Source organism: Natrix helvetica (genome assembly GCF_964273705.1).
Source record: "Natrix helvetica genome assembly, chromosome: 6".
NCBI classification, from domain to species: domain Eukaryota; kingdom Metazoa; phylum Chordata; class Lepidosauria; order Squamata; family Natricidae; genus Natrix; species Natrix helvetica.
This window is the reverse complement of record NC_138553.1, coordinates 77,558,768-77,572,020: the sequence shown is the minus strand read 5'-3', so window position 1 is coordinate 77,572,020 and position 13,253 is coordinate 77,558,768. Positions and strand designations below refer to the sequence as shown.

Here is a 13,253-nt window from a genome sequence, read left to right as displayed (position 1 = left end):
GAAGGACATTTCTTCCAACAGATCAACTCTCAAAAATCACTCTGGGCTCCTGCGTTTCTAGGAAACCCTTCTAATTGCGTTAAGATACTCAGGATTTAATTCATGAGTTGGCTTCAGTTTCAAACCATATAAAGGAAAGTGGTGCAATTCAGGCCCCAGGGGAAATTTCCTGACTTATTTATGAGAGCACAGCCCCCATCATATCAGCCTGCAAGTTACAAAGTTTTTGGAATAAGACTCTCACACACACACACATAAACTTTCCCCCAGAACAATATTTCCCAACTTTGTTCGCTTGAAGATGTGTGGACTTCAACTCCCAGAATTCCTAGCTGGCTGGGGAACTCTGGGAGTTGAAGTCCACACATCTTCAAGTGACCAAGGTTTGTTTGTTGATTATTTAGTAGCCGATAACCCAGCATTGCCCGGGTATTTATTTATTTATAGGGGGGAAATGTCCAGACCAAATGTTGGATATTCCCCCTTACCAGAGGGAGCCCCCTTGTGGAGTACTGTGAAGCTGTTACCATGGAAACTTCACCACACTGCACAGTAGAAGCCATTTTAAGGCACAACAGGCTGTATCTTAACAGAACATACACCCAAAGGGGTGTTAGGGGTGTCTTACCCCCACAGTATTTTTTTCCAGAGAGCAAGTCATCTGTGTACCAAGCTTGGTTGAAATTGCTCAAGGCGTTCCAGAGTTATGCTGGAACATACAGACACATTGCCATTTTTATATACAGTATATAGATTATTATGAAATTGATTTGCCTCCCATCTCATAACCAAAAAACCTGGGTGGCTCAAGGTTGAAAAACACTGACCTAGAAAAAAATACAGCATGCAACAAAAGCACAAAATTAGCCAATGAACAGCAACAGATGAATTGCATCTCACAGAGTTGGAGACCGGGCTTATACATGCAAGCAGAAGAAAACATCAAAAGAATTGTCCTAAGAATAATTATGATGGATCGGGAGCGGCCTCAGACAGCAGGAATACTGTACAAATATTCTTTTCCCTCACTTCACAACACAGAAAGCAGGAAATCCTGCTTTCTAGCTAATATAAATCGCGCGTCGCAGCTGATCATCGGTTTCATTTATTTTAGCACCGGTTGAGGCAAACCAGTAGCATTTTTGCTACTGGTTCGGCCGAACTGGTTCGAACCGGTAGCATTTCACCCCTGATTCAAAGTTACAGCAGCCCTGAACAAGTGACTCACGACTGTTTTTCACAATTTAAACTGTTGCGGCATTCCCGTGGTCACGTGATCCATATCTGAACACTTGACCACTGGCTCCTATTTGTGACGGTCGCCGTGTCCCTGGGCCACACGATCCACTGTTGCGACCTTCTGACGAGGCAGTCAACGGGGACCCCAAATTCACTTAACCCCCGTGTGACTCACTTAACAACTGCAGCGATTCACGTAGCACTTGTGGGAAGAAGGGTCGTCAAATGGGCAAAATTCGCCTACACGAATGTTTCTCTTTGTGACCGAGCTCAATTGTGGTCGTATGTTGAGGACTACCTGTAGCGACAACCTCAGAAACCCAAACCATTTCTTAAAAATGAAGAACTGGTTTAAAAGAAGAAGAAGAAGAAAACGGATTGTAAATTTAGTTCCTCTATTCCTGCGGGGGGAGAGGAGGGAGACCCATTGCTAGCTGATCAGAGATGCAGAAAAATATGGCAATTATCTTTTATTTTTTTAAAAAAAGAACAATTAAACTTCAAATACGTTTCACGCAGGGTATTTTATTTTCCCATGAGAAAGCAAACTGGAAGTTTCCTTCCTGAAAATAATACCAGCGTGTTTATCACTGCTCATTCACCGACCGTCCTCCCAAAAAGAAAAACCAGAAAAGTGACTCAGATCTTGAAGAGGAAAACATATGGAGTCACCATCTTTTAGTGCAAATACAGATTTTGTAGAGCATTTATACCACACAGTTGCCACCACTCAAACTATTCACACAATAGTTCATACGATGTGCAGCAAACTTTTCCCAGAAGACTAAAGGTTGATGGTTACCTTTACAACCCTCTCCATACCCAGGTAAAGGTAAAGGTTCCCCTTGCACATATGTGCTAGTCGTTCCTGACTCTAGGGGGCAGTGCTCATCTCCGTTTCGAAGCTGAAAAGCCAGCGCTGTCCAAAGACGTCTCCGTGGTCATATGGCTGGCATGACTAAATGCCGAAGGTGCATGGAACACTGTTACCTTCCCACCAAAGGTGGTTCCTATTTTTCTACTTGCATTTTTACGTGCTTTTGAAGTGCTAGGCTGGCAGAAGCTGGGACAAGTAATGGGAGCTCACTCCATTACGAGGCACTAGGGATTCGAACCGCCGAACTGCCAACCTTTCTGATCGACAAGCTCAGCGTCTTAGCCACTGAGCCACCGCGTCCCTCTATTTTTGCTGGAACGCTAGCAACCTTCCTGACAAAACCTTGATCGGCCAACATTTATTATTTGCCAAAGAGGCCTCTTAAAGCCTGTCTATTTGAAGACTAGAAGCATTTGCAGAAACAAAGCTAATTCAGATGCTTGTGTGGCCCACATACTCATGTCCTCTTTTGAAAATCAAAAGAATAAGGAATAAAAATTGAAGCCCCAATGGAAGAGAATATTTGCAGCTCAGGGTTCAATTGTGGGATCCTTGGTGCTCTCTGAGATTGTTCGTTTTCTTTGCAGATGTTTCATCACCCAACTTAGTTCAACCTTGGTGCTCTCTCTGAGCGTGTTGTTTTCGTGCAGATGTTTCATCACCCAACTAGTTGGGGGATGAACAATCTAGTTGGGTGATGAAACAGCTGCAAGAAAGCCACCAAGTTCAGAGAGCACCAAAGGATTCTAAAGTTGAAGTCAGAGAGGATGGACCATCTAAGGGCATTGAGAAAGATCCCAAGAGACATTCAATGAAAGCTCCTTGTTTTCTTTGAAAGCTGAATCTCTGGAGTTCAGGACTTCTAGAGGAGGGAATATTCAAATAGTTTCCATCTTGCAAACATTGCTGGAGACACCCATCTTTGCATCTTCGACCATTGAAGCAAATGGCAGGAAGTAGATGAGGAGATGGGTCTTAACCAGCTTGCCCTGATTCTCATCTTTTGTGGCTTTCCAGGAGGCAGAGGTGGTATTCAGCAGGTTCTGACCAGTTCTGGAGAACCGATAGCAGAAGTTTTAAATAGTTTGGAGAACTGGTAAATACCACCTCTGGCTGGCCCTGCCCCTCTCTATTCTCTGACTCCATAGTCCCAGCTGATCTGGAGGAAATGGGGATTTTGCAGTATCCTTCCCTTGCCATGCCCACCAAGCCACACCCATCAAGCCAGGCCCACTGAACCGATTTTTGAATCTCACCAATGGAGGGGCAGCATCAGGGGTGGGATTCAGCTAGTTCGCACCATTTGGGCGAAGTAGATGCTAATTTTAGATCTGGTTCACAGAAACGGCAGTTGCATGGACTGGATGGCCCTGCCCATCCTTTCCCTCTCCTCCCAGGAGTCTCCAACATGGCCAGTTTTGGATGCTAGGTAAGTGCAGGGCCCACACGGAGGCTCTGGGAGGGCAAAAATGGAAGCCTCCTGGAAGTTCTGGAAATCTGGAAACGGGCCCGTTTCCAGCCTCCGCAGCCCAGGGGTTGCCACATTTGCCCTCACAGAGGCTCAAGGAAAGTGCCCCGCCCCTGCCATGGTGCAGGAAGTCAAAAGGCCATGCCCACCACGGCCACGCCTACCCAGCAACAGGGCAGAGAATCGGTTGCTAAAATTTTTGAATCCCACCCCTGGGTGGCATTCCAGGAGGACCAAGAGACACTGCGACCGTCATAAATATGAACCAATTGCCAAGTACCTGGATTCTGATCATGTGACCATGGGGATGCTGCAATGGGCACAACTATGAAATAGAGTCATAAGTCACTTTTTCCAGTGCTGTCGTAACTTGGAACAGTCACTAAGTGAACTCTTGTAAGTGGAGGGCTACCTGTACTTTGCCCTGCCTTGCTTTTCTTTTCGTTTCAAGCCTTTTAGGAAATTTCCTAATCACGGATGCAGCACTCTTAAACTGAGCCAACATTCCATCTTTTTTTTAAAAAAAATATATAGAAATAAACGTTTCTCAGGTATAATTAATCATCGGGGCTGGAACAGAATCAAAAATAACAAGAAGAGACCTTTCCCATTTGGCTTGTTAACGGATTGACCCTATACAAAAGGTTTCAAATGACACAAACATTTTATTCCAGTAAGCTTTTTTTTCTGCCCAGCTGCCGGAGCCTTAGTCAGATACATTAAAATTCTTAAACTTTGTACAGCCACGCCTAAAGTAGAATTTGCAAGATGTTTAGAGGCACATTTTTGTGGTGGGCTCAAACCCAACTCCTGTCGCGGCTGTACCAAGGGCAAAACCTTCCCTAAAAGATCACTCATCACCTGCCATTTGCCTTCCAGCCCAGTGGTGGGATTAATTTTTTTTACTACAGGTTCTGTGGGCATGGCTTGTTGGGTGTGGTGTGGCTTGTTGGGTGTGACTTGGTGGGCATGGCAGGGGAAGGATACTGCAAAATCCCCATTCCCTCCACACTCCAGGGGAAGGATACTGCAAAATCCTCATTCCCTCCCCACTCCAGGGGAAGGATACTGCAAAATCCTCATTCCCTCCCCACTCCAGGGGAAGGATACTGCAAAATCCCCATTCCCTCCACACTCCAGGGGAAGGATACTGCAAAATCTCCATTCCCTCCTGATCAACGGGGACACGTGAGGCAGAGAATAGATAGGGGGCGGGGCCAGCCAGAGGTGATATTTACCAGTTCTCTGAACCACTCAAAAGTTCTCTAGAACCAGCCGTAACCTGCTGAATACCACCTCTTTTCCAGCAGCTGTTTTCAGTAAACACCATTTTCAGCTTTGCATTACAAATTGCATATTTTCCCAGTAGGACACAGCTCCAGATCTGGAATCAGAGAGCCAGTAGTGAAACTGGCAGCAACCCACCCCAGGCTGATGCAGATGTCCTGCCAAGAGGTACGCTCCAGACACAATGAAGAACCACATAATGAGTGAGGAATATTAGAAGCTTTCAAGTAAACTTTACCAGGAAAAAGGCAATAAACAAAAGATACTATTCAAGGCATACTGTTGCACCCACCAGCAGAGCTGGCAGCAGAGTCGGACAGTGAGGAGGTTGGGGAGGAGCATGGGCCAGTCCTGGGGGCTGGGGAAGGCTCAGATGAGGGCTCTGCATCAGAGGCAGAGACGGGGCCGAGGCCATCTAGCAGTGGTCAGGTGCCTACAGAACTAGACAGCAGTGAGGCAGAGGAACAGCTGGATCCTGTTCCCAGTGTGTGTGCAAGCGCAGAGCTGCCAGAAGAAAGGAACAGCTCAGAAATCAGGGTCAATTTGGGAGTAAAGTCACAGGTGGTAGGTGAATGGCCCTTCCCATAGCTAATAAAAGAGGAATGAAAGGGGAGTGGGCTTTTGCAGGAAACAATTCGTTCGGTCGGTCGTTAGCAGGGGTAAAATTCAGCAGGTTTTGACAGGTTCTAGAGAACCGGTAGTGGAAATTTTGGCCCCAGAATAGGGTGGGAATGGAGATTTTGCAATATCTTTCCCCCAGGAGTGGGGTGGGAATGGGGATTTTGCAGTAGTCTTTCCCCTGCCACGCCCATCAAGCCACACCCACAGAACCGGTAGTAAAAAAAAAATGAATTTCACCACTCGTTAAATTTGTTTCAGGAGTGTGAAGATCTGTCCGTGAGTCTCAGAGACACTGTGCCCAGTCTTTTCCTTGTACAGCCCCTCATTTGAGAAATATTGACATGGCAGCTTTCCAAGATAGATAAGGTCTGTGGTCATAAATATTCCTTTGAAAGACTGTTTGCCAGGCCTTTGCTGAATGTGAATGAAAGGAATTAACATTCGTTTAATAAAAGGGGGTTTGTCAGGACCAGGATTCTGTCTCATGCTTTTTGAGGAAGCCTAGGTCAGAGCACATACTGAATACTCACCTTCCTGTGTCATGAAGTCATCTTCAGCAAATTTGTTGAAATTCCCACAGAGTCCACACGTCCTATTGTAGTGTTTGTCTGCAAGGCTCAGAAGGACATTCCCGCTGGTGTCAATCTTCACCACGAAGCCATGTTCCTCACCGGACAGCTTATAATACCCAGCTTCCTTTTCCAGAAAGACTCCGTTTGAGGCATACGGTATCAAAATCCTTTTTTTACAAGAGGAAGGAGAGATTCCCTTAGTATCCGGGGCAGAATTAGAACACACTACTTTTGATTCTGGAATACAGATAGCATACGGTATCAAAATCCTTTTTTTACAAGAGGAAGGAGAGATTCCCTTAGTATCCGGGGCAGAATTAGAACACGCTACTTTTGATTCTGGAATACAGATAGCCCTCAACTTCCTTTTTTCAATGCCATTGCAACTTCAAATGATCACTAAATTTATGGTTATAAGTCAAGGACTCTCTGTACTGATGTCGACGTGACCAAAATATTTACCTTTTTTCGCCTTGAGTCACAGTGCCATTTAAGAACACATGAATATCAAAATATTCTCCAAGGTACAGAGAAAGGCTGGTTCTTTTTCCATTGTGATAGTCACCTGAAATGAAACAAAAGATTAACAGCATTTTTACTAACAATCATTGGCTTGCTCTCCTTTTTAACAATTATGGGTAAATTATGAGAAGCAATTGTTCTTATGGCTTTTATTTAGTATAATACCAGCTCTTCAGTGTGCTCATTTCCCAAAAATTGTGCAAAATGCTCAAGGCCATCCAAATCAAAAGTTCATCCATTTTCTTTTTATAAAATGCTAGATTAGCTAAAATGTTTAAAAATATGTCTAGCAGACGTTGGAAATATAACCAAAAAATGGGCACATTTTATCATATGTGGTGGACCTATTTTAAAGCAAACAAAATTTGGGCAAAAATACACAGATGGTTAGAAACGATGATAGGGAAACATGTAGATTTTAAACTGGACTGTTTTTATTAAGTATAATATCGGAAAAACCTGATAAGAAAAGTATGTATTTAATATTACATGCCTTAACAGCAGTGAGGGTTATATATGCACAATATTGGAAAAATGAAGACGAACAGATTATTAAGATAGTAGATTGTGCAGAAATGGATAGACTTACATTGAAAATTAAAAAGAAAGAAGACACAGAATATTATCATACATGGAATCTATTTTATCTAAAACATGAAGTTATAAATATGAAGAACAGTTGCAGGAACTGGGCATGGCTAGTCTAGTAAAGAGAAGGACCAGGGGAGACATGATAGCAGTCTTCCAATATTTGAGGGGCTGCCACAGAGAGGAGGGGGTCAGGTTATTTTCCAAAGCACCTGAAGGCCAGTCAAGGAATAATGGATGGAAACTGAACAAGGAGAGATTCAACCGGGAAATAAGGAAATTTTTCTGACAGTGGGAACAATCAACCAATGGAAGAGAAGTTGCCTTTGGAAGTTGTGGGAGCTTCATCACTGGAAGCTTTCAAGAAAAGACTGGCCTGCCATTTGTCAGTAATGATGTAGGGTTTCTTGCTTGGGTGGCGGGTTGGACTAGATGACCTGCAAGGTCCCTTCCCATTCTGTTAATCTGTATCTGTATCAGTGGTTGGGAAAAAGGGGGTGGTGATTAAGAATATGATCTATATCACTAAGCAAATTAAATACCCAGACAAAACAATGTTTATTAAGCATGAAGAAATCTAATTAATAAAAAATCAATTTTAAAAATAAATAAATAAAAGATCATCCTTTTTTTTTTGTTTACATGGATAAGCGGAACAAATGAAAAATGCAAACCAGTAAGCGTACAGAAAAGTTCAGATTAAAAAATATATCTCTACCATTTTTAACAGAAGTGCCAAATGGCTTTTCTTTTTATTTCGTGGAATCGTAAGAAAACCTGCAAAAGTCACATCCCCTGGTGCATTGATAATACAAAAAAAAAAAAAAAACCTCTAGTGGCATGCCATTTATGATAGACAGATGTCACACAAATCTGTCTGAAACCTCTAGTGAAGAAGAATCCAATAAGACAGAATGATACAAAAGATGCTGAGGCAGATTTGTGTTTTCTTTTAGGACAGGTAAGAAGACACTAGAAGTACTGAGAGAGATGGTTGGCTATCCGTCATTGGTGCAAGCCATTTATTAGGAGGTTTTGAGTTGGGTGGGATCAACCTAACACTAGAGGGACCCTAGAAGGAATGCAGAGAATAACATGGGCCAGCAGTGTGCAGCAGCTGCCAAAAAAGCCAACACAGTCCTAGGCTGCATCAACAGAGGGATAGAATCAAGATCAGGTGAAGTGTTAATACCATTTTATAATGCCTTGGGAAGGCCACACTTGGAATACTGCATTCAGTTTTGGTCGCTACGATGTAAAAAAGATGTGGAGACTCTGGAAAGAGTGCAGAGAAGAGCAACAAAGAGGATTAGGGGACTGGAGACTAAAACATATGAAGAACGGTTGCAGGAACTGGACATGTCTAGTTTGATAATAAGAAGGACTAGGGGGAGGCATGATAGCAGTCTTATAATATCTCAGGGGTTGCCACAAAGAAGAGGGAGTCAAGCTATTCTCCAAAACACCTGAAGGCAGGACAAGAAGCCATGGGTGAAAACTAATCAAGGAGGGAAGCAACTTAGAACTAAGGAGAAATTTTCTGACAGTTAGAACAATTAATCGGTGGAACAATTTGCCTCCAGAAGTTGTGAATGCTCCAACACTGGAAGTTTTTAAGATGTTGGATAACCATTTGCCTGAAGTGGTGTAGGGTTTCCTGCCTAAACAGGGGGTTGGACTAGAAGACCTCCAAGGTCCTTTCCAACTCTGTTATTCTATTCTGTTCTGTTCTGTTCTGTTCTGTTCTATTCTATTCTATTTTGTCCTAGTCCTAGTCCTAGTCCTAGTCGTAGTCCTAGTCCTAGTCCTAGTCCTGTCCTATCCTGTCCTAGTCCTAGTCCTAGTCCTAGTCCTAGTCCTAGTCCTAGTATAGTCCTGTCCTGTCCTGTCCTGTTCTGTTCTGTTCTATTCTATTCTAAACAATGCTAATAAGGGGTCTGGAGGCTAAAGCATACAATGAACGATTGAGGGAATGAGGTACATCTAGTCTAACAAAGAGAAGGACTAGGTTGAACTGATAACAGTCTTCCAGTACTTGAGGGACTATCAAAGAGAAGAAGGTCTCACCCTATTCTCCAGAACACCTGAGGGCAAGACAAGAAGTAACAATTGAAAGAACCTCAAGGTGAAATCCAACCTAGAACTAAGGAGAAATTTCCTGAGAACAATGAATTGGTGGAACAGCTTGCCTCCAGAAGCTGTGGATGCTCCCAACACTGGAGGGTTTCAAGAAGAAACTTGACAGTCATTTGTCTGGGATAATATAGGGTGTCCTGCTTAAGCAGGGTGTTGGACTAGAAGAGCTCCAAGGTCCCTTCCAACCCTATTATTCTACAGCTCCCATCTCCAAGCAAGCTCCCTTATATTTAGCTGAAACGCTCGTTCTTCTAATTTCCAAAAACTTCAGGCAAGGTTCAAGAAGCATTCCACCGTATATTCAAAACTTAAAAGTTCAAATGTGATTAACTTTGAGAGGCAATTGTTTATATATTAAGAAAAAATGTAAATTAAGCGAGAGAATATGGAATAAAAATTAGGTGACTGAAATGTAAAATGGAAATATGATGTAAAATGTAATAAGCATAACAGAAGATCTAAAGGGGAGGGGGGGGACCAGGACGACACTCTGTTCACAAAAGAAGTTTAAAAATGTAACAAAAAATAAATGAAAAACTTGGTTTGAAAAACTTAAAATTTTAACTCACCCAGTAAGAGGAAAGATCTCTTTTCACAGTCTCCAGCGAGCAGGTAGCTGCAATCTCCAGCAAAATCATAGATCAGTTCGTCAAAGGTTTTGATGTGCTCATCTCCAAAGAGGCTACAGCGTGGAAATGGCGGCGAGAAATCTTTTTGCCCTGCAAGATCGGGATTAGTTAACGTAGGATGTCCACGGGCATAGAACCTTCTATGAAGTTCTACCGTTTTCAAATGAGGCGACAAGTATCAAGCAACGCTCGGCATTCAAATTGGAAAATCCAAACTCAACACAGCTGGTGACACATTTTGTAATACCCTCTTCTCTCGAAAATAAGCCCTCTCTGGATAATAAGCCCAATCGGGCTTTTGAGCGAATGCTCTAAAATAAGCCCTCCCAGAAAATATTGCAACAAAGCAGCAACCATGAGGTGACCACGCTCACCGCCTCCTGCACCTCAAAAATAATAAGACATCCCCGAAAATAAGGCCAAACGTTTATTTGGGGGGGTCAAAAGAAAATTCAGGGAAACACGGTAGGCCTGCCCTACTCTCAACCCCTCCATGAAATGAAGTCAGAATAAGAGATGGGCAGGTTTTTCACTGAATGTGGCAACCATGAGCTGCAGAGAAAATGGAGAAAAGCCAAGGAGCAAAGTAGCTTTTGAGGTTTCTCTCTGCCCCAAAGTTTTATTTTGGAAAAGCCCAGAGATTTGGGATGGGACAAAGGAGGTTAAACAGCAGTGGTCCTTTCCTCTGTGGCTTGACAGTGACTCGTGTTAGGAAATTTTGTTAATATACAAAATATACTGCTATGTGGTTTGCTAGGATTTCCCCCAAGGATCCTGCGTTTAGTTAGAGAAGTCAATAACAATTGACTAATTGACCTGACAGTCGGAACAATTAACCAGTGGAACAGCTTGCCTCCAGAAGTTGTGAATGCCCCAACACTGGAAGTTTTTAAGAAGATGTTGGATAACCATTTGTGGTGTAGGGTTTCCTGCCTGAGCAGGGGTTTGGACTAGAAGACCTCCAAGGTCCCTTCCAACTCTATTACTCTATTCTAACAAAGACTTGGATTCAAATTGCTTGCAATCCTTTGTACCAGGTCATTGCAGGGAACAAACCCGATATAACTTTAGACCTCTGGAGGGAGGGGTGTAAAGTGCTAATACATGCTAATGACTTGACAGTCACTAACAGGCTGCAATATTTTACAGTGTGACTACATACTGAGCATGTACTAATTGTGTTGTTTGTTGGAACAAGACTACCATGATGATAGCATAACCAAGCGGGCAAATGATGGATTTCTTACCCAGCGTTGATACAGGCAGAGCTAATAGCAGCAGCAGTAAAAATCTGGATCCAATCATCTATGAAATAATGGTTAAAAAAAAGAGAGTAATTAGGAGAAAAATCCCAACTGTGCACCACAATCCTGTGGTCGTTGGATTACACTGGATTTGCTCCAAGAAAGTGGGGACAGAATATTAGCCCAGCAAAATCCGATCCATTGCCTTTTTTCCCCCCTCTTTCATTCATGTGCATTTACACCTAGTCAACTCAACTCTCCCAATGAAATAATTTGAAACCTGTATAGAAATATTGCTGGTGGTCAATTCAACAGTTTCAGAATACAGCAGTCAAAAAAGTCCTAGAAATTAAGGCAAGCCCCAGGGGAGCATTAGTATTAGTACTGGTTAATCTTTGGTGAGATTCACAGCCTTTGGGGCTGGTTGGTAGCTCAACAGCTCAAGTCCTAACCAAGGACCTAGGAACTGTTAAGGTAACATCGGAGGATATAAGCTGTTCCAAGTAGGTGGTTTTTTGAAGAATCAGAATGTTGTTGTTGTTGTTGTTGTTGTTATTCTTTAAATCACAAATCAGAACAAGTTAAGCTACTCTGAGCACAATGCAACCTTAACAAGGATCCTGTTGTAGGACCTAGGAGGAGACTATCTAGTTGAACTTGACTGCCAAGTAGGAATCCAACACCCAAGGCAAGACTAACAATCTGCTAGTGATTCAAAATTCTAGTGATTCTGTTTTTATCCAAAGTTCTAGTGATTCTGTTTTTATCCAAAGTTCTAATGATTTTGCTCCTATCCAAAATTCTAGTGATTTTGCTCCTGTCCAAAATTCTAGTGATTCTGCTTTTATCCAAAGTTCTAGTGATTCTGCTCCTATCTAAAATTCTAGTGATTTTGCTCTTTTACAAAATTCTAGTGATTCTGTTTTTATCCAAAGTTCCAGTGATTCTGCTCCAATCCAAAATTCTAGTGACTCTGCTTTTATCCAAAAGTCTATCGATTCTGCTCCTATCTAAAAGTCTAGTGACTCTGCTTTTATCCAAAATTCTAGAGATTCTGCTTTTATCCAGAGTTCTAGTGATTCTGCTTTTCTCCGAAATTCTAATGATTCTGCTCCTATCCAACATTCAAGAATGATCACTGCACCCAACACATTGTTCATCAAGAATGCTGTTTTTCATTAAAAGTACGTGGATGTTGCCCAATCCTTATTCTAGGAAGAATTGTTTGCCTCGAATAAAATCAGGACGATAAGCCAATATTCATCTTAAAGATCTCCCCTCCTCACATTTATCCACAGACCCTGGAGTTAGAGTTGGCCTACTGGCCAACACTCAACACCTGGAGCGTTGGCCATGTGGCCTCTTTCATGAAGAACAGCTTAGATACCTTTGCTTTGTGCCAGGATCCGTTGTCCATCATTAATCAGCTTCGCTGTGGTCGTAGCCCACTCCCTTGCAGGAGGCTACATTGGACTGGCCTTGCCGACTATTTATCCCCGATTGTACAAGTCGAGCAGGAACTCTTGTTCATTCGAAGGGAAGATAAAGGCAGGCTGTTGCTTCCGCCCAGCGCTTAACACAATGCTGTGATCAGGAAAATCAACTGCTTTAATGGTGCGCAAGAAACAATGAAAGGAAGTCGTATTAAATACTTTTGCAGGACAGATCAACCTTTGAAATGAAAAAAAAAGTTCTGCTTGGGTATGGCAAGTAAGATGTGAAAGCCAGTTAAATAGAAAGGGGGAAATGCTGGATTAGCTCGCACCGGAGGGCAGGAGGAGAAGGAATGGGTGGAAGCCTGTTAAACAGAGAGCCAACCTAGGAGTAAGGCGAAATTTCCTGACATTGAGAACAATTAACGAGTTGGAAAGGCTTATCTCCAGAAGCTGTGGGTGCTCCATCATTGAAGGGTTTCAAGAGTGGACAACGATTTGTCTGGGATGATATATGATCATAAATCAGTAGGGGGTTGGACTAGAAGATCTCTGAGACCCCTTAAAGATCTAGGATTCTAAGTTCTAAAGTCCTGGTGGTGTAAATGGATCATAAATTCAACATTTCTCGGGTTTT

General features: G+C 42.8%; 1 protein-coding gene across 1 annotated transcript in view; it reads right to left on the bottom strand.

Moving 5' to 3' along the window:
* VWF (von Willebrand factor) overlaps window positions 1-12,770 on the bottom strand; it is a 173,055-nt gene extending 160,285 nt beyond the window's left edge. The window contains exons 1-5 of the mRNA XM_081957932.1: window positions 12,571-12,770; window positions 11,187-11,244; window positions 9,880-10,029; window positions 6,527-6,629; window positions 6,023-6,231 (exon numbers count right to left, since the gene is read on the bottom strand). Coding sequence (XP_081814058.1) covers window positions 6,023-6,231; window positions 6,527-6,629; window positions 9,880-10,029; window positions 11,187-11,244; window positions 12,571-12,603 — 553 coding nt within the window. The 5' untranslated portion in view covers window positions 12,604-12,770. The remainder of the gene's footprint in view (window positions 1-6,022; window positions 6,232-6,526; window positions 6,630-9,879; window positions 10,030-11,186; window positions 11,245-12,570) is intronic.
* Window positions 12,771-13,253: the final 483 nt, after the last annotated feature.